This window comes from Triturus cristatus, chromosome 7 (genome assembly GCF_964204655.1).
Source record: "Triturus cristatus chromosome 7, aTriCri1.1, whole genome shotgun sequence".
Lineage (NCBI taxonomy): Eukaryota > Metazoa > Chordata > Amphibia > Caudata > Salamandridae > Triturus > Triturus cristatus.
Window position 1 is genome coordinate 537,563,088 of NC_140590.1, and position 25,703 is coordinate 537,588,790.

Consider the following 25,703-nt stretch of genomic DNA (forward strand, 5'->3'; position numbering starts at 1 on the left):
AGCTCGCCCCAAGTTGTGAGACCCAGAACGTTCTGCCCCCGCAGCACCCCCTCCCCAAATGAGAGTCCACTGCAGCCGCCGCTCTCCCCAGCAGCCTCTGGCGCTGTAACTGCCCTGCAGTGATTGAGGCTCTCCATGGAGACGTTGGCCCAATCGCAGCACTGGAAGCTGTTTACAGGGGCGGGGCGTTGCCTTGGCTGCCAAGGAAGCCTTCTCAGAATGTTATGTGTAGCAGCCTTTGGGATAAAAGCTGCTGCCAAATGGGACTGAGGCCATAACTCACGCAGAAAGGGGCAAAAGAAGGGGGCCGGACCCACCTTATCCAGAGACTTCTACACGAGCGTCCCTAAACTCCAGTAGGAGCAGTACTCCCCAGTCCTAGCAGCAACCAAGGAAGAAAGCAAGCTTAGTGCGAACCACCGCGCTCCGTCCCATCACACGGCAGGTGTACTCCCGGGAGAAGGAGCCCCCAGGGAGCAGGCAGGGCAGGACCTGTCTGTCCTTCAGCCTTCTGAAGGAGGTCACCCTCCAGCGGCACCCAGGATAAGGAGCACAGATACACCCCATGAAAACAGTACCGCTGGATAAGCATCTTTCGATCTCCCCAAGGAGGAATACTGCACCCCAGGAAAAGCAGCACCGAACGAAGCCTAACACCACCCCATTGGAAAAAGTACCACACCCAGGAAATCACCCCTAGCACCAGCAGGACTCCCCGGTCTCCTAGCTAGCAGCACCCCAAGAGGAACGCCCTATGTGAAGCACTCCCCTAGTAGCTGCAGCCCCCTGCACGCAGCTCCGAAACAGGTGAGGAACGACTCTGCGTCTTTTGTCGCACAGACAGCTATGGAATGGATGTGTGACCATATGGACAATTAGCAATACTGATGCACAATCTTAAAAATTGCATCTTTATTTAAAAACACACATTTCCATCCTTAGCAAGTTATTTACAAATTACGTTTGCTTGCCCTAAACAGTTGCTTATTTTTATTTAAATACCTAACCCTTTCGACAACGGGTTACTTTTATCTCAGAAAAAGTTATTTCGTTGTAAAGCAACCAGTCGTTTCATTGAAATAGCGCAGGCTGTCTTTTACAACGTGTGGGTGTTGTTTCTATCTAAAATTCCGTTATTTAAAGGCATTGGTTCCCTTTTTTTTTTATTTCCGAGACCATCTTTCTTGTTTCAAAAAGCGAAAGACTCGTGTCTTAAGCTGATAAACGGACCGTCGGTGTCCCAGTGTGCACCTGTCTTGCTATTTATCAATAGATTACTGTTGTAGTTAAAGTCTTGTACCTCTGCTGTGTTCGTCTTAAGTAGTCGAGTTTGACAGGATTCTTTTTGATTTGGGGGAGATTTTGGCAATGTCTGCTGTGCTTCTCTTTGCATTTAAAGAGTCTGGTTATTTTGTAGCTATAACTTTTGAAAAAAACTCGTGAACGCTAGTTTTGACCACATTTGTTTAGTAGCTGACCTAAATTAGAAGTTGAGCTGACACAGGGCAAAGTTTCCACCATATTATGTCAAACAACGTTTTTGGGTATGCAGTTATTTAGTGCAGAAAAGGATGATGTGAGAAATATATTTGTTTTTCGTTCATCCACATTTTAAAGTGATGGTCTCGTTGACTTGAGATGAACAGGTGCATTACATAATCTTTTCTCAGGGTAGTGAAGTATTGTTCTACCAAAGCGAGTGATACGAAATGGAATATACAAACATAAATTAGTTGTACAAAATCAGCCCTAGAGTTCGCTCGGTTGCGGCCTCATGAAATATAAATGCATGTGTTTGTCCTAAATGTGAGGCACACCGCGAGGAATACAAGATGGGGTTACTGAAACTTATTATAATTTGAAGACGTTAACGATACAAGTTTATTTTTGCATGTTCCTTTGTTTTCTGCAACTAGACCTTGAAGAAAGAGCAGAGTTTTATGGGCATGGGTTTATCACAGTCGGCGCAGACCCCAGCGCCTCCTGTCTGTGAGCAGTGCTGTGGGCGGTGCCTACCCCACGGAGGGCGATGACCGCCATGTCAGCAACGTGCCTGTTTTCAGAGCGGCGCATAGAAAGGCTGGCAGCAGGGAGCCGCGGTGAGCTGCCAAAACATGAGTAAACAGAGGAGTGTGAACCCGAACTTAAATACGCCCCCGGGGACGCTGTCCCTGGGAGGAAGTGCACAGGCAGTTGACGCGGTATATGCGAGGCGATGGGCACCACTGAATGGGTATATCAGGACATTCCTGCCCCAAAAATGAAGGCGTTGGGGAAGTGCTGGGGCAACGAGTGGGTTCTATAGTAGCGCCCACAGAGCAGCAACGGGAGATGCAGGCACCGGGAGATGCAGGCACTGGGAGGTTAGATTTACGAATCTAACTCCAGTCCGAGAATATTTGGGGAAAGTGCAATGTTCCAAAAAATAGTCTAGGTGGCATATTTTTTATTTTATCTCCGATCCCAGAATATGTTTGGGGAAATTAAGGATTCCCCAAGTTCTCCAAGACGAGGTTAAAAACGTGGTGATTTTGCATTTATCGAACTGTGCCTTGGGGCCACTGCTCCATATAAAACAGGAACAACATTCTACAGACACTGACAGTCAGTCTGTAGGAGGTGCACATTAAGGCTGGTGGTGAGATATTGTACTGCACAGGAGGATGTCCATGTCCCTGCCCCTACACAGATAGGGCTAGATAGAGGAAATGAGCTGTACTGGGACCACCTTTCTGCAGGGGGCAGTGTTGGGGTTTAAATCTATATTGTAGACAGCGCTGCTCCTCAACTAATGGAGTTAGAGGAGGCTGGCTGGGACATTAAGTGGGCCCTGCAGATACTACATGTCAGAGGGACTGGTGTATAGGGCTGCTAGTGGGGTAACACCTATGTGCAAAGCAGCAATGCCCAGTCCTGGGGGGGATGATGTCAGAAGTGGGGTTGGGTGAAAAAGTGCACTTTGAATGGCCCTCTCATGTACAAGTGCAGGTGAAAAGTTTCTGTGTGTGTGTATCCCCAGCTCTTGAGGAGATAGAGTCAAAGGGGGTGTTGAGCAATATATGGGCTTTGCAGGGACCACCTTTCTTTCTCCAGGGGGCGATGAATATGGCGTTAGTTGGGATATTAAACCTATACAGCAGGAATGCCCTCCTCGTTAAGGGAAGTGGCTAGAGGTGTAGGCACTGCACAGCCACCAACCACCTATTAGGGCAGAGCAGATAGTGGGTGGTGGATTACTGAACGGGTACAGCAGGAATTCCATTCCCCGACTGTACAGTTACACAATAGGTGCTGAGAAAAAAAACAGTGGCCTCTACAAAACCCATTGTCTCGGGGACCAACGGAAAGCTGGGGTGGTGGGTATTGAATGGCTACAAGAGGAATCTACTGCCACTGATGGATAGTTACAGGAGGTGCTGGGACATTAGGTGGGTTCTGCAGGCCCCACTACTCTAGGAGGCTGTTGGGTATTGAATTAGCACATAATACCATGGCACTGAAAGACTAGGGTTATGGAAAGTGTCGCAAAATAATGGGCACAGAAAGCAGGCAATGAAATCCAAGGGTTTGTGTAGACAAGAGGCTGGAATACATTTGGGTAAGATGCTGAGGTATTAAATGAGCTTCGAGGTGGAGGTTTCCCCAAAGCTGTGTCTGCAGTCACTGCCAAGCGTGTCTTCGGGGTCTATTGGGGTTCTGTGGCATTAAGTGTACTCACCAGTCACTCCGATCAACGTATGTTTGTGCAGTATGAATATATCTCACTACGACGACGTAGTCTTTTATAGGCAGGTTTTAAAACTCACCAGTAGTATGACGCATCTTAATTAAGTACATTTTGTCTTAACGTAGGCCCTTCCTCTGCCCTTTAGGGTTCTGGCCAGCTGCGATGCCGTGGCATTGCATTAACTCATAAGAGTCCCCCATAGCCTGGCGAGGCAGGTCTGGATGCAAACCAAGACTAAAGATGTTAGGGTGTGGCCTGATTGTCGAAGAAACCGACTGGGGAACCAGGTTAGAAGCCCGGCCTCAGAGCAATTCTGGCAAACCATTACATATCCCTGTGTCTGTAAAAAACATAAATCTCAAATCTGGTTCTCAAACTACTCGTGTAAAGCACCTGTATGACCAAGGGGCATATTATCAAGGGCCTTATCTTCGCTGTTTTGGCTTTCAAAGCCAAAAAAGCGGAGATAATGTTTTCACCCTATTAACAAGGCAGTCCTAACATGCATTAGCGCATGTTAGCAGCCTTGTTATCGACGCCTCGCTTTGTATCTCTAATGAGATGCAAAGTGGGCGTCACTGGGCAGTACAACCTTGCAAATATCGCTGATGTGCACATCGCAATATTTACAAAGCTGCCCCAGCATTTAAGCAGACGTTAGTTTTGGAGAAAACTGCTCTTTTCGCCAAAAACTAACATCTGCTAAAATGCAGACTTACCTATCCCTAACATTGGGGTGGATTATGCTGATACGACCACAGGGTCTAATCAGCAAGGTTATCGCAGTTTTGCAGGGAACATCGCTGGAAAACCAGCGATGTTCCCTGCAAAACTGCGATTTCCCTGCTATCGCTGGAATTTTTATCGCCCTGGAGAAACGCGTTGTTAATAACACGCTACCAGGGCGATAAATTTCAGCGATGGACGGCGATAAATAAAAAAGCACTAAGCGCGCATTGCGTTATTTATCGCCAGCCCTAGATAATATGCCCCCAAGTTTGCACTATGTGAAAACTGAAAAAGTTAACAAAGAGGATCTAAGATCTCTGAATCATGTAGGTCTCAGGGATGGACTAAAAACCTCCCCTGTGTCGATTAAAATAGAATAGGGCAGTTTTTAGCAAACAAGGGAAGTATCCAGAAGGCCTTTATCTGCAGAGGCTACAGAGAGAGCTGGGTTGTACCTGTGGCCACTTGCTTCTGTAGATGTCGCCAACTAGCGGTGGATAGATGTAGTGCGCCAGGAGAGGAGAGAAAGTTGCTTGAGGCATAAAATGGTACTGATTAAAGACTCTAAAAGCCTTGAAAGTTAACATTCATCTACGTAATAGCCATGTTTAGCGAGCTGAAAAGATTTGCAATGATTAACTTATCTCTACCTAGACTCCCAGAGGAAGTGATTAAGTTTGACCATCTCTTTAACAGCAGAACTCACTTGATTAAGACCTGGTCAAAAGCCTTTCAGACCCCAGATCTGATTAAACTTTTTCGGTGGTTTAAAATGGGGAAACCGAAAAGGCACATATGGGTAACCCACTGTTTCTTAATGCCCTTCTCACGAATGTTGGAAAAAACAGAGCAAATTATTTTGTTCCCCTGAAAGTTTGTTGCATACACTCATACCTGGGCCCTGACAGTATCATGGGTGTCAACTGAGTCTGCACAGTCTCACCCTAAGCTGGACATTCACGCGGCCATCTTGTACATCAGCCAGCTCTGTGTCCAGTCACAATGCTTCTCACATGTACCTGCACCCGCCACCCTGGGCATAGTGCCGATATCAACAACCCTCCCCAAAACATGATGAGTTATTAGCATGCACTGCAATAAATAATCTTTCCACCCAAGGTTTGTGGGTGGGTTAACTTACGGACGATCCAAGGGCAGGCAGTGTTGAATGACCTAAGCTGCCCTGCCCGCCAGGTGACATGACACACAAGTGTGACCGGGAGGGACAAAGAGGATGGCCAATGGGCGGGGGCAGGTTTAAGTACCTGGCCCCAGCCCTATGTTCGCCAGAAGTGACGCAGCATAGGTGCCGGACTTTGGGGGACTCCCTGGTGGGTGTAGGGGGTCCCCCAGACTAGTACCCTGAGATGTGCCGGAATGTGCCACTACGGTGGCCACCCTCTTACATGGGCGCACTGCGTGGTGTTGCCGCAGTCAGCCACATTACCAGTGCTGTCTACTCTTGACCTCTTTCATGCCCGGAACCGGACACTGAACCTCCCAGATACCCTACCACCATGATCCATCTCAGGCTTTTTACCAATGTTTATGTCTCACTCCCATGGGTCTCACAGGTGCCTGAGTCCTGCCCCATTTGACCTATAACTCCATGGCCGCACACTGCCACCACAAGCCTCGTGGTTCTGATGTGTACGTTTGCCCTATCACCCTGGGTATCACCTTCCGATTTCCATCCACCCTGGTTGGGTCTCAATCATTCATTAATTGTTGCCCTGCTCAGTTTTCCGACTCTCCTAACTGTCCTCCCATGTCTGATCCATTTCCTTGCCTTCTTTCCTCCATCTCACCCACCCTTGAATAGGGGGTTGGTGGGGGCGGGGTTACTTCTAATTGCATCTGTAACTCGAGGCCCAGCTTGTCCTTTCGGTTGTGCCCAGGTCCCTCATTCACATCTCCTGGAGGCTCAGACATGGGCCTTCAAACAGTCAGCTGGGCTGCGGCTCACTCGGAGAAGATGACGCAAGGTGTTTCCAGAACTGTCCCCAGACGCCTGTATCCTGGCGATGGCACCATCGCGCGCCTGGGCGGGCACATTCCTGCTCAGAGCAGGGCATGGCTGTGCTAGGAGCGGCTCAAGTAGCAGGGAGCCCCCACCCCATAGAAGGCACATATAGGATTCCACCACATCAGAGTGACACAAACAGGAAGGAAAGTCCAATCCAGAGTGGCACAGCCAGCAGGGCATCACGATTCTAAACCCTCCTAAAGTGGGAATGTAAGGAAGGAGCTTCCACTCCAGGGGTTGCAAAGACGGCAGGAATCTTCCACCCCAGCGGTAGCAATAGCAGCAGGGTCCTACCACCCAGGGTGAAACGGACAGCAGATGACACAAGTAGCAGGGCATTACCACCCTCGACTCACAGCTCCACAAGTAGCTGTAAGCTTCCACCTTCGCTAGCACAGGTGGCAGATGCAGCACAGAGCTTCTACACCAGAACTGGCACAACAGCAGAGTCCTACCAACCGAGTAGAACAAGCATAAACCAGCTGCCAACCGCAGGATGCTTCCATCACAGGGTGGCACAAGGAGCCGAGTGGTGCAGGCAGCAGAAGGCTTCCACCCCACTGGCGCAGCTAGCCAGCCGGAACCATTAGCCTTTATCTGATAGCAATGAGTACACAGAGAAGGCATGTGGGTGCGACGGCCCAGGTACAGTGTGCGTTCTCAGATTTCGTCTGAAGATGTCAAACGCATTTAAATAAAGAGAAGAAAAACTCTTTTATATCTAGTACTCAATAATACCGTGCTGTTAACAGCATGTTACTACGACCCAATGTATTGTTTCTTGATTTATTAACTACCGAATTATGAACGTCTCGGGTCGCACTGCCTGGGTAACCATGAAGTGCAGATCACACCAAATACTAGCATTTTATCTCGCTGAGATATCTTGCAGATTGAGCGTACAGGAAATGCATGGGGCTACCTCTGAAACCACAAGAGGCTCCATTCGCTTCCAGAGCGGCGCCACATCGCACAATCAGTGCCATCTTCCTGCTTACACAAAGGAGTACAGACATGAAGAGACATTGGGGAGAGGAGTTGGCCTAACGGCTAGGGCGGTCGACTTGGAATCTGGGGAACTGGGTTCCAGTCTCGGCAATGACGCTGAACATCCTGTGATTCTGGGCAAATCACTTAATGTGCCCTCATGTAACGCAACTGGTGCTATATAAAGCGCTCGGATACCCGATACCGGGTCACGTTCCCGCTATATAAAACTCCTTATAAAAAAAAATTAGGTCAATAAAACACTTCTTGCTCTGCTTCCTGTACGTACGCCTTTCTCTCAGATGTCCACATGAGCTCGCCACAGGGCCCACTCGCTGGCAGAAGGGTCCCACCTGAAGTTACTAGGGGTCCCTCTCGCTCTCACGTGGGCCATACGAGAGTTCTCGAGAGGTAGCCCTAGCTCTCACCTGGGCAGTACATGAGGACACTAGAGCTGCTATCACTCATAGACGGAGGCCACATGTGGTCCGAGGAAGCTGCTTGGTCTCCACGAGATTACTAACGGTCCCCTTAGCTCATCACCAAACGGGTGCCGCATTATGTTGATCGAGGCGCCTCTAGCTCTCCGACTGGTGTCGCGTCGTTTCAGGGAAGCACTTCTTTGAGGGACACCACATTAGGTTCCCAGATACTCCTCTAGCTCTCAGATGGGAGTCACAAGGGGCCGGTCGGCAGAGACTGCCTCTGGAAGGGTGCTACGGCTAGGGTAGACTTACCTACCAGGCTTGTCTGAGAGGGCAAGACAGTCAAGAGTAGTAAGGCCACACTCAGTAACACGTGACATTTGTCTGGTAGGGCATGGCAGTTAGTCACACGTCAGGCTTGCATGTTAGGCCCGTACACATCAGTAATGCCCATGAGGACTGGGACAGAAGTTAAGGCCTGGGGCACAGCGGGCTGGATGGTAGACTTGTCCTAGACGACAAAAACAGTAGATAACATGTCAGGCCTGGACTGTGGCAGAATCTTGTCAGCCTCAGCCTCTGAAAGCTTCAATTTTGGTGGCTATTAGTTGTAGGAAAGTAGTATCTACTTTTATGGTTACCCCCACTTTTGCTTGATGTAATGCTGTTTCTGACTATTCTGACTGGGATCCTGCGAATCAGGACCCCAGTCTCTGTGCATTCTCCCCTAAATGGTAATGGTAAGTACTTAGGTACATCCCAAATTGGATACTGGGGTACCTTTATCAGTCCCTAGTATATTGTTCTAAGGTACCCAGGGCATAGGTACCCCAGAGGTCCTCCATAGGCTTAAGCATGTATTACGCCACCTATGGGAGACCATTCAAACTATCTCTACAGCCCTGCCATTGCAGCCTGTGTAAGCTGGAGCTAGCACCACTTATGAAATATATAGGTTTCCCTATATCTAAGATCACTGCACTTAAAACCTATAAGTCACCCCTACAGCAGACCTTTGCAATCCTGAAGGCAGGGTGCTTGGTTCTAAGTGTGAGGGTGCCCCTGCATGAGCAGGACATCCCTACGGAGTCCATTCTCCTTGGTTGTGAGACAGCCACATAACATATAGAGGTACACAGGGTCATTATGCGGTGACCATCTCGAAACTGGCTGCAACGAATCCGATCATGTTTGATATCAAACATCTTGGAATCATATCTCCCACACCGAGGTATGAATCCATGCACCGTAAATCTCATTTGGGAGGCCCTTGGTGCTCCCGGTACCTGTCTTCCAGACCCGGACAGCAAGCCAGGGCTCCTGCCGGCCAGAGATACGTTACTCCCCTCCTGCTGCTGAGCCAAGCTCGGGCAGGGAAAGGCAGAACAATAGATATCCTGTCACAGGGAGGTGTGACCACCTCCCAAACAGGATTTAGTGTATTAGAGCAGGGTGGGAGCACTTGCCACATAGTCTGCGTGCAGGGCACACTTGGTGCCCTCCATGCATAGTCCAGTTCAAACCAATTCAGGGAGCCCTTGGCTCCCGCTCTGCCGCAAAACTAGACAAAGGACAGAGGAGTATCCTACCCCTTGTCCAGCCCCCCCTTTGGGAGGGACCACTGAATTTATCCTAACCCTTCACTTAGGGTATTTAAGGGCTGACCTGTGGGTGGGTCCCTAGATTTGTCGTGGGACAAGATTAATTTCAGACACCACTCCTTCTTTAACAGTCTGGACACTCTGGGCTTCGCTCTGGGTGTCAAGTCTGCAATTAGGAAGACTCCAGCTGCTCCTGATCTTGTTACCCTGCTCGTCTGCTGCAACGTCCATGCCTGTGCACCATACAGAAACCTTCTAAGGCCTGTGGGCATCCAAGACACCTGAAGGAATCTCCCTTGAAGTGAAGGAGTCACTTCTCTGCATCCGCAGGCACGGCAACTACGCTGACCGGTCTGCTGATCCTGAGCTCCCCCGGACCCCGAAAGGCTCAGCAACACAGGTGATGGTTCTTCACATCTCTTAAAGCCTGCCCTGCCCTCTCACCAAGTTTGAGACCAGTATCCCTTGTCGGAGCCGCAGGAACCAAACCCCTGTGCACTGCATCGACTTGCAGTTGCAAAGGCTTGTTGGTTTCCTTCCATCAAAATCTTCGGGCTCCAAGTAGCCCCAACCTCAAGCATCTCCTGTGACCAAGATCTTCATCCTCACCGCATCTCTTGCATCGTGGGCTTGCATCTTTGGTGAGCTGCTGAGGTCCTCTTGTGACTCCAGTGCCTCCGGCCTGTGGGTCCTCTTGAAGGTCATCTTTGTATTCTTTGGTCTCCCCTTATTGCTCAGGGCTGGCCCTGACCCCCCTGCTTGTGGTGAGTCCTGTGGACTTTGCTGGTCCTGACATTACACCTTTCTCCACTTCCATGTTGGTTGCAGTTGCCAAGGCTTGATGGGGCTCCCGCTGGACACCGACCCCTCAACTCTCGACATCCGACGTGGGACAGCTCGTGTACAGCTCCTGGTCTTCCACAGCATCGCCTGGTCCACACAGCTGCAGTTCTAAGGACATCTTCGGCTCCCATGCAGAACCTGACATCGGTGGGCATTCGTCTTCTGTGTCTCCTGGTCACCCTTGGGTGGTATAGACTCTGTCCCCTCTGCTTGCAGGTTCTTCACATCTTGAATCCACCTTTGGGTTCCACCGGACACTTTCACCTTCTCCAGCAGCAGGATCTTTCTGAAGTCCTCCGTTGGAATCTAAGGCGGTTTCCAGCGCCACTTCACACCTATGCATCTGGCTTCCATGGGGCAGGTATCCTGGTTCCTAAGGTATCCACGGGTGGGGTAGCTCTCCAACCTTCTGTCTTCCACAGGATTTCTTCAGGGTCCGGTGGGAAGGGTCCTTCTTCTTTAAAATTGCAACCGTGACATACCCATTGATTTGTATTGGTCGCGCGGTCGTGTTCCCACTTACCACACAACCTCTGTGGGGCTCCTAGTTACTTGCCTTGGGTGGGTCCTTGGGTCCCCGACAATTCTACGTCTTCTGGGTACAGTCCTGACTAGAGAGGTGGTTCACATTCCACTAATTTAGTATATGGTTTGGTCTCCCCCTGGTGACCACTGTGTATTACGTTCTACTTACCTGTTTCTATTGAAAATATTGTGTGCATTGTGTGTATCTCTGGCTAGGAGATACCTGTATTTGTTAGCGAGTGTTATATAATAAATACATATTTTTATAATTACACTGTGTGGTTCTTTTTCACTTAATCTATATCAATAAGGTTATGATCTGGCAAAACAAGCTGCTATACACTCCTTCTGAACTAAGTCTGAATGCTGCTCTCCACAGCTACCACTTAGAGAGCTTTCTAAGGTTGTCTAAGACCACTAAAATCACCATAAGGGTTCTCTGGATTGATGCAAGGTGCCCACTTACATAAGTGTACACCATATACCAATCCAGCTTTTCACAGACGCCAAAAAAATGTGAATGTTGTTATTCATTTGTTAAGTCAGACTGCTGATACATCTTGCATTCTAACTTATGTCTTCTTTTTCCACCTCTGCTTGCAGGTGTGCCGGCTGCGTCATAAGAACCTGGGCGCCCCGGGCCCCAGTCCAAGGTCCTGGATGTTGGACTTGCCTATTTTGGCAGCCCCAGACATGGCTGAGAGCTGGATGAGCCTGCAGGTGGAGGGCGAAGATACACAGGACAGCAGCATGGGAGACACGCTCAACCTGGACGACAGTCTCACTAGCCTGCAGTGGCTGCAGGAGTTTTCCATTATCAATGCCAATGTGGGTAAGACTGCAACAGGCTCAGGCAGCCCTGCTGACCCCCATGGCTACAGCAACATGCCAGGCTCGGTGGCACCAAGCTCTCCGCTGGCAGGGGACTCAGCTTGCATGGGCATGCCACACACACCAGGCAAACCCATCTCATCCTCCACCACCAGAGTTGCCCTCCCCTGTGGTCTTGGAGGGCCAGCAACACCCCCAGAAGATGTGGATTACAAGACAAACCCCCATGTAAAGCCACCCTACTCATATGCCACACTCATTTGCATGGCCATGCAGGCCAGTAAGAAGGCCAAGATCACTCTGTCTGCCATCTACAAATGGATAACGGACAACTTTTGCTACTTCAGACATGCTGACCCCACTTGGCAGGTAAGGTACCAGGCAAGGATATATTGCGAGATCTACCTGATGCACTATATTTAAGAGATGTCAGGTTTACCCATATGAAGTTAGAGAAATTCATCCACATCCTTTTCTTTGCATTGTGACTCGGCTGGCCATTCTCTCACTTTGGCATTTCCACCATAAGCTGCTGGCCTAGGAGACTTCTTTCAGAGCTGAGTGAGCTGTCATGGCCTCATGACCCAACCAAGCCACTATGGTTCCATTATTGACAAGACCTACTGCAGTGTGCCAATTTTTGCCACGGCTCATTTTGGTTTCCCATACAGTCCAGATTTTATTACTCATATTTTTGATATTTCCATCTCAACCATATGATCATATACAAATTGTTCGATAAATAAGACATTGGCAACCAATGGATTCACTTGTTCCTTTTTTAGGTCGAGCCGAGCGCAGCGTGCATGCGCTGCTCTGCTCAACTTTTAGTAAGGGCTTTCGGAAATCACACCACATGCTCGCACACGCTCGTGTGTGTGCTTTTAGTTTTGCCCCATGCTATTGGCCTTTGCGTGCGTCTTTTCAACAAAGACAGCACGCAATTGGCCAAAGCCGGGTGCATTGCTCTGCCCACGCCTATTGGTTGCAGTTACCCGCCCGGCCGCCATGTGTTTTGAATTATCATGCACAAACGCGTGCGCGATAATTCAAAACACATGTCTCGGTGTGGCACGCGCGCGCGCACCACTCGCGGGCTTGTTTTGTATTCTCTCAGAACTCCTTCCTAGGATCTCTTCATTTTATGACTGCAGAGCAAGTGTACAACTCTTCGAAAAGAACTAATAATCTATTCTATTTCAATTTAATTGCTGCTAACTTATTAAGAACACAGAATGAAATAACGCCGCTTGTATTTAAAAGCATCACAGTCTGCAGGCTCCGCAAACATGGTAACCTCAGTCCCGCCCACCGTTCTCTCGTAACAATCCCGCAACAAGTAAATGTTTCCATGCTGATACTTTCCACCAGGCAGATGAAACAGCGAGGCATGCTTGACCACACGTAATTCTCTTCTGTGCGAACCAGCTGTTTGGGCAATGCTGGGGACGGCCACTAAGCCGAACTTTGTGGCCTGCCTCTGGCTGGCGCTGGCCGTGGCTTTCCTGCTAGCTCAGCTGCTGCATCGCAGCGTCTGCACTACTTACTTCTCTCGCACCCTGCTCTGTCTCTTCGAGGATGTCATCCGCTATGGAAAGACCAAGAGCGGTTGGGAGGGGCAGCGCTTCGCCTGGATGAGCCGCTGTGACGTACCAAAGAGGTGAGTACACCGGAAGAAAAGGTTCAGACGGAAGTGAGCTACCCGTAGACAGTGTGAGGTTCAAGTCAGAGTGATGCTTACAGTAATAAATGTCAGGATGTCCAGAGAGGGTTAGGTGGGAACTGAAGAGAGTACTATTCAGGGTACACAAAGGCGCAGGTTGAGGCCTGGTGAGCCTTACATACGCAGTCTGCGGAGATCCCGCTAATGGAGCTGGGGCGTGCTTACACCTACCTGCCACGCTTTGCCCTCATACCTGGGTACCACAATGAAAACTGCTCTGCGAAACTGGCTGTTCCCAGAGCGCCTGCAACCCAGCAGAAGAGTAGATCAAAGCTCCCCACCCCTAATGCTTCCGGAGAACGACCCTGCACCCCTCCCAGCATCAACATCCTTATAACCCTGGAATACAGGCAGTTGAAGGGTTGTGGGAAATGAAATGCGGGTGTTAGGTCCGTTATTTACCCACTTGCATGCTAAACACATTTATTTAATCAGCCGGGATAGAAAGAGTCTCCCTGCACCCCTCCTCACACCCCCACATAATGCCCGGGCTGGAGGCAGGGGTTCATTTGTGTTCCATGACTCGTAGTTCTGTAAATGTACAGGAAGACAGATTGCCTAGGATAAAATGGTGTCCAGATACGGGAAATCCGCCGTTACTGTTTTTAATCCTTGCATTCTCCCTTTGTCCCTATTTTTGCATCATTGTTTCCTTATTCCCCCCTCCCCCTTTTGCCTTTCTCTCTCTTGCTCTGGGTCAAAGCTAAAGAAGAAGAAAAATAAGTCCCGGTACCAAAAAATGAGTCCCTGGGGTCCTGCCTGTAAACACCGGCTCAAAATAAGCACTGCCTGTACAGTATTTCTTTCTCATTTCAAGCAATGTTATTCAAAACTTTTTTTAAAAAAATCGGCGTGGGCTAGGCTGTTAGCTTTGGTTTCCTAGCAGGGGTCACTTTGGGCAAGGACTGTCGCGTGGGTAGATTGTAAGCCATGTCCCAGTGGGGCTCTGCCAGCACGTGGCCTACACGCTATTGGCAATGAAAATAATCCGTGTGTTGTCTCTCAGTAGCCACCGGCCAGCCTCCCCGTGGACCCTCGTATAATTCCAACCCGGTTTTAAAAACTCTCTGCTCCTGGGTGTGGACATGTGGTCCTGCATTTGCTTTTTTTGTTGTGCACTTGTTTGCTGCGCCTCAAGCCTGTGGATAGATACTTTCGCTGTGATAAATGTGAAGTTTGCATAAACCATGTAACAGCGGGACAGTCTATTATCAGAGAGCATTCTCCATGGCTGTACAAACCTCTGTAGGCTGTATCGTCGCAAATAGATCCGCAGAGAAACAGTCGTGCCGTTATGACTTTCTAAAATGGAAATTTGCTATTGATAACTAGCCCTGCGAGGAAACAGACGCAAAGGAACTTTACCATCTTCTGAAAACAGAGAGGCGCAGCCATATTTACCTTTCCGAGCGGCTGCTGTTTTTCTCAAAATATAATTCTGGGACCTGATTTCAATTTAGGAGGCAAGAGAGAATGATCGGATTTCGGCAGAAAGTGATAGCCACTTTTAGAGTTCGAGATAGGAGGAGCACCTCACGCCTGAGGGCCAAACTCGTAGTCAGGGGAACCACGAGTTGAACCACGAGGTTTCCAACATTTGAGTCTCAGCACACTGCTATTGGAAACTTTTCACCTGACGATCCATCTGGCACACTGCATAACACAGACTTCTGCAGTCTTTGTGGCGTAGAGGGGTCCCCAACCCTTCAAAGGGCCCCCAACACTTCATGGGGCCTCCATGCAGCCCGTGAGATATGGGAAACTTGAGAGTCCCTCATCACATACACTGAGCTTAATCTTAAACAATGGGGGGGCACACATCTTGTGCGCGGCTGGCCCAACTTGCTTTATATTACTGCACATAAAAATATATGCTAGCTAACTACCCACTTACAAGATACCAAAAGCGAGACCTATTGGCTATGCCAATGCTTGTCATATGAATGCAGTGGTGCCTGCCAGAATAATGATAGCAAAAATATCATCTGACATAAATATCATGGTCTAAATATCATTTACAAAACTATCACTCCAGTGGGTGTAGTTTTTCGGTTATTAACTCCAATGAGGTGATGCTTTTACCAAAATTTAGCACTCCAATGAGTTGATACTTTCAACAAGATTTAGCACTCCAATAAGGTGATACTTTAACAAGATTTAGCACATGATCTTTTTTCAAATAATATTTAGGTTACAATGTTTTGGTACCATACCAATAAACAGCCAACCACATACCTTGAATGCACAATGTTTTGGTAGCATACCAATTAACACCCAACCACATACCTTGAATGCACAATATTTTGGTACCATACCAATAAACAGCCAACCACATACCTTGAATGTTACACCTTAAAGTAGTTGTCTTCAAACTTTTCAATGCTGGCCTCCAGTGCAACAACAACAAAAAAATCATCTCCCCCCCCCCCCCCCCTTCAACATTTTCCCCATTATTCAATTAAATTGGCAATGTATAAGTATGTCTAGACTTATTTAAACATTGCAGGTAAGTTCTGTTACCGTTGTAAAAATGCAATCAAAACATGATTGCCAAACATACTATTCTGGTCAGGCAGGCCTTACTAATGTGTAAAAGTATCCACAGTGTGATTATTAGAAATAGTGGTTGGGGTTTGAAGAATATTTGGAGTCCCTTCCCTTTTGACACCTTCTCCCACCCAGGATAGAAATGAGAAAACATGTTAGTGATGCCGATAAATACAGAGCGGTTACTGCTGCTGGTTGTGTCAGCCGAAAAGAAAGCACGGCTATCAGCATAATGCTTCTTTTGGCTAGAGCCTGGCGCCCCCCCCCCCCCCTGGGATCACTTGCGGCCCTTCTAGGGGGTCCCGCCTGCCAGTTTGAAGACCCCTGCCTTACAGTCTCAGAGATAGATAAGGACATAATACCAGAAGCATAGCAGTACAGAATGACTCAGACTCAAGTTTGTAATGAAACCCTCCCACCTATGAGTAAAAACACTCCCATATAGGTGACAGGACCACTAGGCCATATCATCTGCATACTGTGCAGTATACAATTTCCAATAACATATCACTACCTTCAGACTTTGAGTCCCAGAATGCCAAGAAAACAAGAACTCGATGATGTGTTCACCTTTGACACAGGACAACTTGGGATCACTGCCTTTTTTAACCTAACAACACTCTCATATCCCAGAGACCCGCTGGTATGCTGGAAAATCTGGTGCTGCATTCTAAATGCCCCTCGCTAGGTTGTAGATGGCTCAATTTTTACTAAATTAACGTTCTTCTGTACTGAACACTGCAAATGGAATCACTTATAGGCTCTGGGATGCCAAGGCTATGCACGGTGTGCCCTTAGATTTAGAGTAGTCCACTCGCATATCCATCTTCAAACGGAGTATCTAAGAGATTCTAGAGATTTTTTCTGTAAATATCTACATGTTCCAGGTCTAGATTGTACTTTATGGGATGAGATATCAAGTCAGCTCTGTAACTTCAGTTTAGATTTGTCTCAAAATTCTTTATTGGGTGGTTAAACAGGGTAATGGAGCTACAGCAGCACAATAGGTACCAGAGAAAAAGTGTTAATGTGATGTATGGGACTGGAAATCAATCCAGAAGTAGGGTGCAGAGCAATCAATGAAGAAGTGGGACCATGAAGAGTATGAGATAGTCGAGAAAGTCGAAGAGATTATTCGAATCAAGAAATTGGAATGGGGAAGGGCATTAAAACTAAGAATGTGATAACACAACATACAGCACAAGCAGGCACAGTAGGTAATTGGGGATCACAAAATGGAACAGGAAATTAGAGAATAAAAGGTGGGGCCAAAGAACCCTGTGAATCCATGGAAGTAGAAGAGAAAATTGGGGACTACAAAAAGATGTGTGATAAAGGAATTTTAGGGAGACAAAGTTGGAGAACACCAAAGTAAGAAGGTAGGAATAAGAAATCACTGACTGTTGGGAAGCTGGCAATAAATGTGGGTGCTTAAGTAGGTGTTTGTATATCAAAATATCGGGGTCAATAATATCAGAGTATACTTTATAAATGTACTATTCTTAACTCCACATCTAATTACCCTGACAATACGTTGGTAGTCGTCCGGAGTCAATAATAATAATATAAGTGGAGGTCGATATTAAAAAAAGCAATACTTTGGTAGAACACCAACCAGATAACACCAGAAGAGCTATAAAACTGGCTTGCCATGTGACTAACGTCGAGCCAACCCTGTTAGCCTTTCAGAAACACCAGATCAGTGAAATATTGCTTGAGTTTCCCAAAGTCCACTTCCAGTTTCCATAATACTTGTACGTAATGTTATTTTTAGTTTCCTCCCTCTACCCAGTATGAGATCTGAATATTATGGCCCAAGCATCATGTGCCAAAATATACCCTACATATTGTTAAAAAAAATATCACCTGATTGGAGTTAATAGAAACGATACACTTAATGGACTAATATTTTTGTAAACATTATTTGTGTGATAATTTATTGCAGTCAATATTTTTGTCATTGATATTCTTACATACCGTTCTCCAACTCTACCCACTTCGTTTTAGCCTTTTGCCACACATAACATTTGGATTCACCTCATTCACTTCCTGGGTGCTTGGCAATGCTGGGATGATGCAGCGGAGCCAAAAAGTCCCACACAGAGCCACCTTCTCCAGGTAGCCCATTCCACTTCAACACTGACTGTCAGGGGTATGTGTAACACAGACTTCCTCTTGTCATTGTGAAACAAGCTAAAGTAGGAATAAACAAAGGCACAGGGTTGGCGTTCACTTGTCATGTCCAGCCAGCATCGCACACTAATTTGTTCACACAAAATGACCATTTTCCTCAAGTGGATACATTATTTTGCAGTCCAGGGCATTTAATTACAACTTGGAAAGGTTAGGAGTTATGGAGGGGTTGTAACTTGTTAGGCCTCATGGTTGGGGTGGAATTTTCTTATGTGACTTTGGTGATTATAGGCATAATGTTTATTGGTAAACTACCTCTACCCCATATCTGTTTAGGCTTGTGAATTCCTTAATCCTGCTAAACTGGATGCAGAAAAAGCTGCTGCTCAGCACCATTTTGAGATTAAAGGAGCTGGCAGTAGTGATGTCATCAAAATTAGAATTTTGGAATCTGGCAGCATTTTTGTTGCAAAGTCCTGGCAGGTGGCAGCAGCAGTGTGGTACCCTTGGTTTCGATACAGTGTCTGTGAATTACCTGTATTTCATACAGTGTCAGTCACAAGAATCAAGAGAGGCAGCAGTGGTGATGGCTTAGACCTATTTTAAATACTTCCGGTCGGATTACCTTGCAAGTACAGTATGGGTTGTTTTCTGTACCAAAAAAAGGCGGCTGCTTGTTCTAATTTGTTAGTGCATTTGGGGCTGCAAACTCCTTGATGGGTTAACACATCCACCATTTGCCACTGATTCACCTAAAAGTTCCTTTAGTGGCTAAACATGCTAACCTCTGTAAATATACCCTACAATCCTATACATATTAGAACAATATCACTGACTTAATGTGTTTAAGAATACACCACTAGCACCTGAATTTTCAGGAAGCATGTCTACCAGGAAGTACTAAAACAGTGTGCCACGCGAAGTCTCGGATCATGATTGGTGAACGCGGCCTACGTTTTTTGGTAACTTGGCCTATTTTCTTTGCCCCAATACGACCCTCGGCAAAGCATCGTTGGTCGGGAACGGGGAGTCAGTGGGGTGGTCGTGCTAGGGCAGGGTTGTGGGTTGGTCTTAATTGTATTATTTTGACGAGTTCCGCAGTAGTAGGGGTGAAACTCGGCTCCCTAGTGGCGGGCGGGGGGGGGGGCGGGGGGTGCAGGGATGCATTAGAGGGTCTTCTCGGGTTATAAAAACATGATTGGTTGCTGAGGATTGCCAGAATTTAGGCTCCTGATACACCCTAGGGACAGAGACAGTGGTGTGTAGAGGCGGCTGCCTATGTTCGAAAGTAACAGGAACGTTGAAAAGCGACGAAAGACCCCCGACGGGCTTATCTGCTACCGAGAACAGTCTCCGGGATTTAATTAAATGTGTAAAAAATAAATCGTTTTTAGATCTCCCACTGGAGTAGCTAGCACCAGCCAGGAATGATAAATATGTTAACTGGCCGGGTAATAATCAACCCTGCACTGCTGGCTGAATAGAGAGAAGAAGGGGGAGGGCAAAGGAGCTGTGCTGTCCTCTGAACCTTGGTGAATTTCATTAAACTGAAAATCCCGAAATGTACAGAATTCCTGGGGTTCTTGAGGCAGCAGGAGGGGGATGAACACTTTCTTTGTGTCTGACCTTCATCCGCCTACACCCTGCTGCTTGTGTTTACTTTTGCACTGTCTTCTCTTCTTTATCTGGTTCCTCAGCCTTATTATTTTATTTTGTTTCCCCCTGTCATACTCTACGACTCCGATAACTTCTAATACTTTAATTCTTGAAAGGGGCGGGACCAGTGGGGCAGCAGCCCACCGCATCCAGTTTGTTCGGTGCCTTGGTTGCTGTGTACTCTGGAGTGCAGCCAAAGGGCCGAGTGGGTTTTTTTCATCCACTTATTCACGGTGCTGCGGCCAGGGCTCAAAGATAATGTTTGCAGGGGTCGTGCACCCGGATCTCCAAACACCCAGCATTCGTTCCATGCAGAAATAAGCTTTGAGGCAACCATGTCCATATAAAGAGAGAGGAGGAGTTACATTTATGGAATTAATCGCATGTAGGATGATGTATTCTCGAGAGCCTCGGGTAGAATACTGAGTCCGCTGTTTAAAAGTGACAGTAAAAGTGCAAAGCTCTTCCTTGAATATAAACCTAAGGAACAGCCCTCTAGAGCTGTGCCTATACAGGACGCCATACGTTGCAAGGCTAGACTGTAGGGTTCAGCTTTGCACAAAGACCTGCAGAAAAAAAGTGCCGTTCCTCTCGTTCTAACGCAAAAATGTTTCTTCCCCAACAAGGGTGAGGTTTTATAACAATACAAAAAGGAAACAACACGGTAAAAGTCGATTTGCGCTGTTCAGGTCATTCAGCCAAATTATGGTTAGGGTGCGCTACTTATTGCAGAAAAACTATTCATAACAAAGGAGAGTTCGCTGCCACCTCCACTTCCTGAGTAAAAAAAGTCAACCTGGTGTGTTACGGAGGAAAACACATTCACCTCAAATGGGGGAGGCGGGGCAGGGGGGTAAAAAGGCATCACACCATTCATCACTTTCTTTGTAAGCAAACAGCTGAGTGTTTCAGTCTGTCTGAATCTTTCTGGTAATATGCCCATAGCCTAAAGGGTGCCTGCAGAGCTTTTGAGAGTACAGAGTCTCCCGGAAGTAACACCCAATAATAATAATAATAGTGCCATTTATAGAGCGCGACAGCTACCTCAAACAGAGGTGTCCCGGCACTGAGCGGATGAAACAGAAGAGGGATCAGGGTCAACAGGAAGGCTAGCCTTGGCTAAAGAGCTAGGTCTTCAGGATCTTCCTGAACTCGTGTTCTGATTCAACCATGCACATTTGAGAGGGTAAGGAGTTCCACTACCTGGTTGTCCTCACTGTGAAGGACCTGCCTCCTATTTGGGCTTTAGCATAGCGAGGTACACAAAGCAGGTGCTGGGAGTTGGATCTCAGAGTGCATTTATGTTGATATGGACAAAGCCTATGTCTGAGATATCTAGGTCCTTTATCATGCAGGGCACGAAAGGCCAGGGTCAGGGACCTGAACTCTATCCTTTTAGCTACCAGGTGCCAATGGAGTTGTCTGATATGAGGGGAGATATGATGACAGAATGGGACCCATCGGATTAATCTCGCTGCCGCATTTTGAACCATCTGGAGTCTGTTGATCAAATAAGAAGGTAGCCCTAGTTACAGACTGTTTGCATAGTCAAGCTGAGAGGTCACAGTAGCATGGACTATGATCCTGCGGCTTTCCTCCGGTAATAAGTGCAGGAATTTCCTTAGACTTCTTAGCTTCCCGAAGCAGGACAAGGGAATATGTTGAACTTGGTTCGCAAATGAAAGGTCTGAATCCCATTTGATGCCCAGATTCCTCGCTGTATTTGCTGGAGACGGTGTTGAGCCCACTTCTGCTGGCCACCATAACCCTGCAGATGGAGTGGAGGCCTGACCGAAGAACAGGACCTCCGTCTTGTCCGCATTTAGTTTTAGGCTTTTAACCTCAGAGAGGTTCAAGATGATACCTCTTATCCAAGCTTTGTCAGCTATGCAGCATGTGGGGTCCCAGGGCCTGCTCACATCCCTCCTCAGTATCAACCACAGATGAACAGAAATCAAGCCTACCCTTTAGCCTAAAAGCAGTGTGTTAAAAAAGCATCCAGCTTTATTAGGGGTCTTTCTTTAGCATTCTTGAACCTTGCAAGATCTGATATGAGATGGCTGGAAATGGGACATTTTCACAGTATCACCTTAATTTTGCTCAGTAATAACAAAAAATATCTGGCTGACCTGTGATTTATATATTTCAAAATGTGATATGAATGTAAAAGGATGCTTTTGGCATTTGCATGCAATCTGCTCATGGTTTCTATCTCTTTATCTCTTTAGAATTCTATAAGACACAACCTGTCCTTAAACAAGTGCTTCATTAAAGTGCCACGGGAGAAAGACGAGCCTGGAAAAGGGGGATTCTGGAAGATCGACCCGCAGTACGCCGACAGGCTGATGAATGGGGCCATCAAGAAACGTCGCCTACCCCCAGTGCAGATTCACCCTGCGTTCACTCAGGGCATGATGTCTGCTGCTGGCTCAGTGGCTGACTTGTCCACCTCGCCCTGGTTAGGCAATGCAGCCCTGAACATCAGCATGGAGTCTCAGCAGCTGCTACAGGAGTTCGAGGATGCCACCAACGACCAGAACTGGAACCCGGCAGATGGCAGGGTGCCCCCCCACAAGCGCAAGCAGCCACAACCTAAGCGGATGTGCAAGGCACCACGCCTCACCAGTACACCACTTCTAACTCAGGAGGAGCAGGCTGAGCTGGGCCCACTAAAGGGCGACTTTGACTGGGAAGCTATCTTTGACACAAACCTGAATAGTGACTTTACCACTTTTGATGAGCTAGAGGTGACACCTCCTGGGAGTCCGTCAGCCCAGGCTGTGGACCTGACAGTGCAGGGGAAGCACATCAGCTGCCCCCAGGCTTGGAGTGCTGTGGGGCAGGATCAAGTACTGACTGAGTCCAACCAGAACCAGTTGGATTTAGAAGAAACTTTCTTGGCCACCTCGTTCCTCCAGCATCCCTGGGAGGAGCAAGAGAAAAATGACTACCTCTCACAATCTGTCAACCTGGACCAGTTGTTTGAGCTCGACCTCCCTTACCCCCCGGACCTCACTGAGTGGGGCCCAATTGGATCCTTTTTATGAGTGGGGGCCCTTTGGGCACAGGACCCGATTACTTGGCCGAGAAGGAGCACCACAAAGCCAACTGAACTAGACTTCTATACATGACTGGGATTGACAGTCACTGTGCTGCTTGAGTTTACAAGGGAAAATGAAGACAAATTGGGGATATGAGTGGGTGGGAAGGGAGATGCACTCAAGTCTCTTATCCTTGCACCTGGGGCATCCAGTGAGGGTGGGAAAGGACAGAGCCGCTAGGGTACTTACAACCCCCTAGCTTCTCAAACATAAAAAGAGACAGTACTTATAGTTTTGTACTTATTTTTGTAGAGAGTAAAACATAAATGTATTTTATGCAACTGTACGTTTGGGGTGAGTGGCCGTAAAAATTTCTCACCACAGGAGTTGATGACATGTACCTTGAGATTAAATAAGCACCATGCAGGGCTTTGGTGTCAGCGATATATCTCAGTCCCTACCCAGTCTCTTTCTCCAGGGTCGAACTGGCCTATATGGACACAGTTACACTTCAAGGGAAGCCAGGGTGTTTGAAAGAGTTTAGGGGCCGGCAGTCAGTCATATATCAGGCTACTCAGTTTAAGTTGAGAAGGTAGCAGTCCCCATATTCTGCATATTTTTTTAAATAGTATATATATAAATATAAATCTTTACAAAACTATATTTTTAGCGCCATTGCACAATCATTTGTTGAGTTTAATGTAAATGTGGATGAAGGCCCTTTGCAGGTTGTATTTCAAAGGGTAGACAGTTCAAGGTGTGAAGAATCAGGGTGCGAAGTGTTAACCATAACTGGTGGGAGAGTGAAGCTAAGATTAGACAATTAAGTATTTTAGGGACATGTTTCTCTGCAGGGACCAAGTTGGCCATGGCATGCCCAAACTCTTTCAAGGGGACTGTAACACACCTGTAATGATGTACTCAAAGTATATAAAGTTGGCCAGCATGATGACTTATGAGGACCAGCGTTAACAAGGGACAGAAAAGTCCCCTACGAATATTGGAATAAGAATACATGATCTTATTTGCTAGTTAGATGAGCTCCAATACTCAACGTTTACACCTCATTGTGATCGCATCTGTTTTCTTTTCGATTGTCCGCCGTTTAATGGCACTTTAGAGACCCTGTAAACTTAATTTAAAACACATTTTCATGCATGCCCACTTTTCCCTGAATTCCATTCATAGTGTGTTGGAAACATGAGTTTTTTTTTCAGTCTTCAGATAAAAAAGCCAGATAAATATAGTTTTGTTTTAGTATAATTTTACACTAGGAAAATTAAACCTATTGTCAAATTTTGAAAAAAGTTGTGATAGAAATGCCCTCTGTCTGGGTTCTCGTAGGCATGTCCTACGACCATGGTTGTTACACTTCGGCTAAGATTGATATGAAGTTGAGTTGTGGTTAGGATTGCCATTTGGCTGGAGTGGGCTACAGTTGACCTGCGCCTTTTCCCTATGAATACCCTACAGCTAGAGTTGTCGTTTGGGTTTGGTTATCCTCTTTCTGGGTTTACCCACGTCTGGCCTTCAGCTATGGGTGCCTTTTGGTATGCAGAAGTGTCCGCAAAATGTTGTAGGACTGCAATAATCAACTGAAGTCTTTGAGTGCGAGTAGGCAAGAGCCCAAGTGATTACTGGCTTTAGGCAGGGGACACAAATAAATATTTTTCTACAACAGCAGGAAAATTCGTGGACAACAAACACCCAGTGTGAGACACATCTAATTATAAAAAAAACCCTGATGTGATTATCTCCACTGTTAAACACCAAAGCTCAAAGGGATAAAAAAAAAAAAGGTGAAGTGCCTTTAAAACTTGGCATAGCATGGATTGACCTAATTTTGAACCTGTGATCCTTGGTACTTGACCTGGAAGGAGTGAGACAGAGGGTATTCAGCCTCCAGCATTGTGGGGGAGGGTGGTTAAATTTTTGCTTTATGCTTCTATCTGCTTTATTCAGAAGTTCAAACACTGCAAACGGTCAAAATAAAGTGTGCAATTTAACTTTTTCCACGGAAATTATTTACAATAAAAAGACTTAATAAAAAAAAACGACACTGAGTCCTAGTTCCTTTACTATTTTCCTGTGTGTCATTGTTACCTGTAAGATACCTTAGAATATTATGTCACTGTGCCAGGAACACAGAGATGCCACTTGGCGTATCCATATTGCAGACGACTATACATGCTCCAAAAGCATAGCGCATGCAAGGTCTCCAGCTCTTCTATATCAAATGCCAAAGTAACAATACTGTTCTGGGCCACCTGAAATTCAGACTCCTTTGTCACCCATCACCTTTACATCTCCAGAAGAGATCTATGCACATAAGGATACAGAAAGAAAGACTACGGGTATCCAGGTAAGGAGAGCTGCTATACCAAGATGACGCAAGACCTGCAGCATACATCTTACATAAGATACAAGGACCTAAAGCTGCACAGCTTGAAGGTGGAGGTATGTGATAGAGACTATCAGAGACATCAGTACAGTAAAGACGGCGAGCCAACTCCAACTGAACAGCTTTAAAAACAAGCATTGGCATAGCCAATAGGTCTCGCTTTTGGGACCTTATAAGTATTTAGTTATGCAACTGTTGCATGGCTAAACACTTATAAGGTCCCAAAGGCGAGACCTATTGGCTATGCCAATGCTTGTTTTCTTTATAATCGCGACACCGGTGCTTTACTTTTAACATTAAAAGTAAAGCGCGGGTGCCGCGATTGTAGCAAAAGTAAAGAAATAGATGTTTGTTTCTATTTCTTTACTTTTGCTATAATCGCGGCATCGGCGCTTTACTTTTAACATTAAAATTAAAAGCGGGTGCCGCGATTATAGCAAAAGTAAAGAAATAGATGTTTGTTTCTATTTCTTTACTTCTGCTATAATCGCGACACCGGCGCTTTACT

The 25,703-nt window shown here is 46.9% G+C and overlaps 1 protein-coding gene across 2 annotated transcripts; it reads left to right on the plus strand.

The window, feature by feature from the left end:
- Positions 1-256: 256 nt before the first annotated feature.
- FOXJ1 (forkhead box J1) lies at positions 257-24,841 on the plus strand. Of its 2 annotated transcripts, XM_085616938.1 has the most exons (4): positions 257-807; positions 10,324-10,485; positions 11,467-12,063; positions 21,982-24,841. In XM_085616938.1, the coding sequence occupies exons 2-4, from the start codon at positions 10,468-10,470 to the stop codon at positions 22,798-22,800; spliced, it is 1,434 nt and encodes a 477-aa protein (XP_085473064.1). In that variant the 5' UTR covers positions 257-807; positions 10,324-10,467; the 3' UTR covers positions 22,801-24,841. The 2 variants fall into 2 exon arrangements, with proteins under 2 accessions (XP_085473064.1, XP_085473065.1); XM_085616939.1 differs by lacking the exon at positions 10,324-10,485.
- The last annotated feature ends 862 nt before the right edge of the window (positions 24,842-25,703 follow it).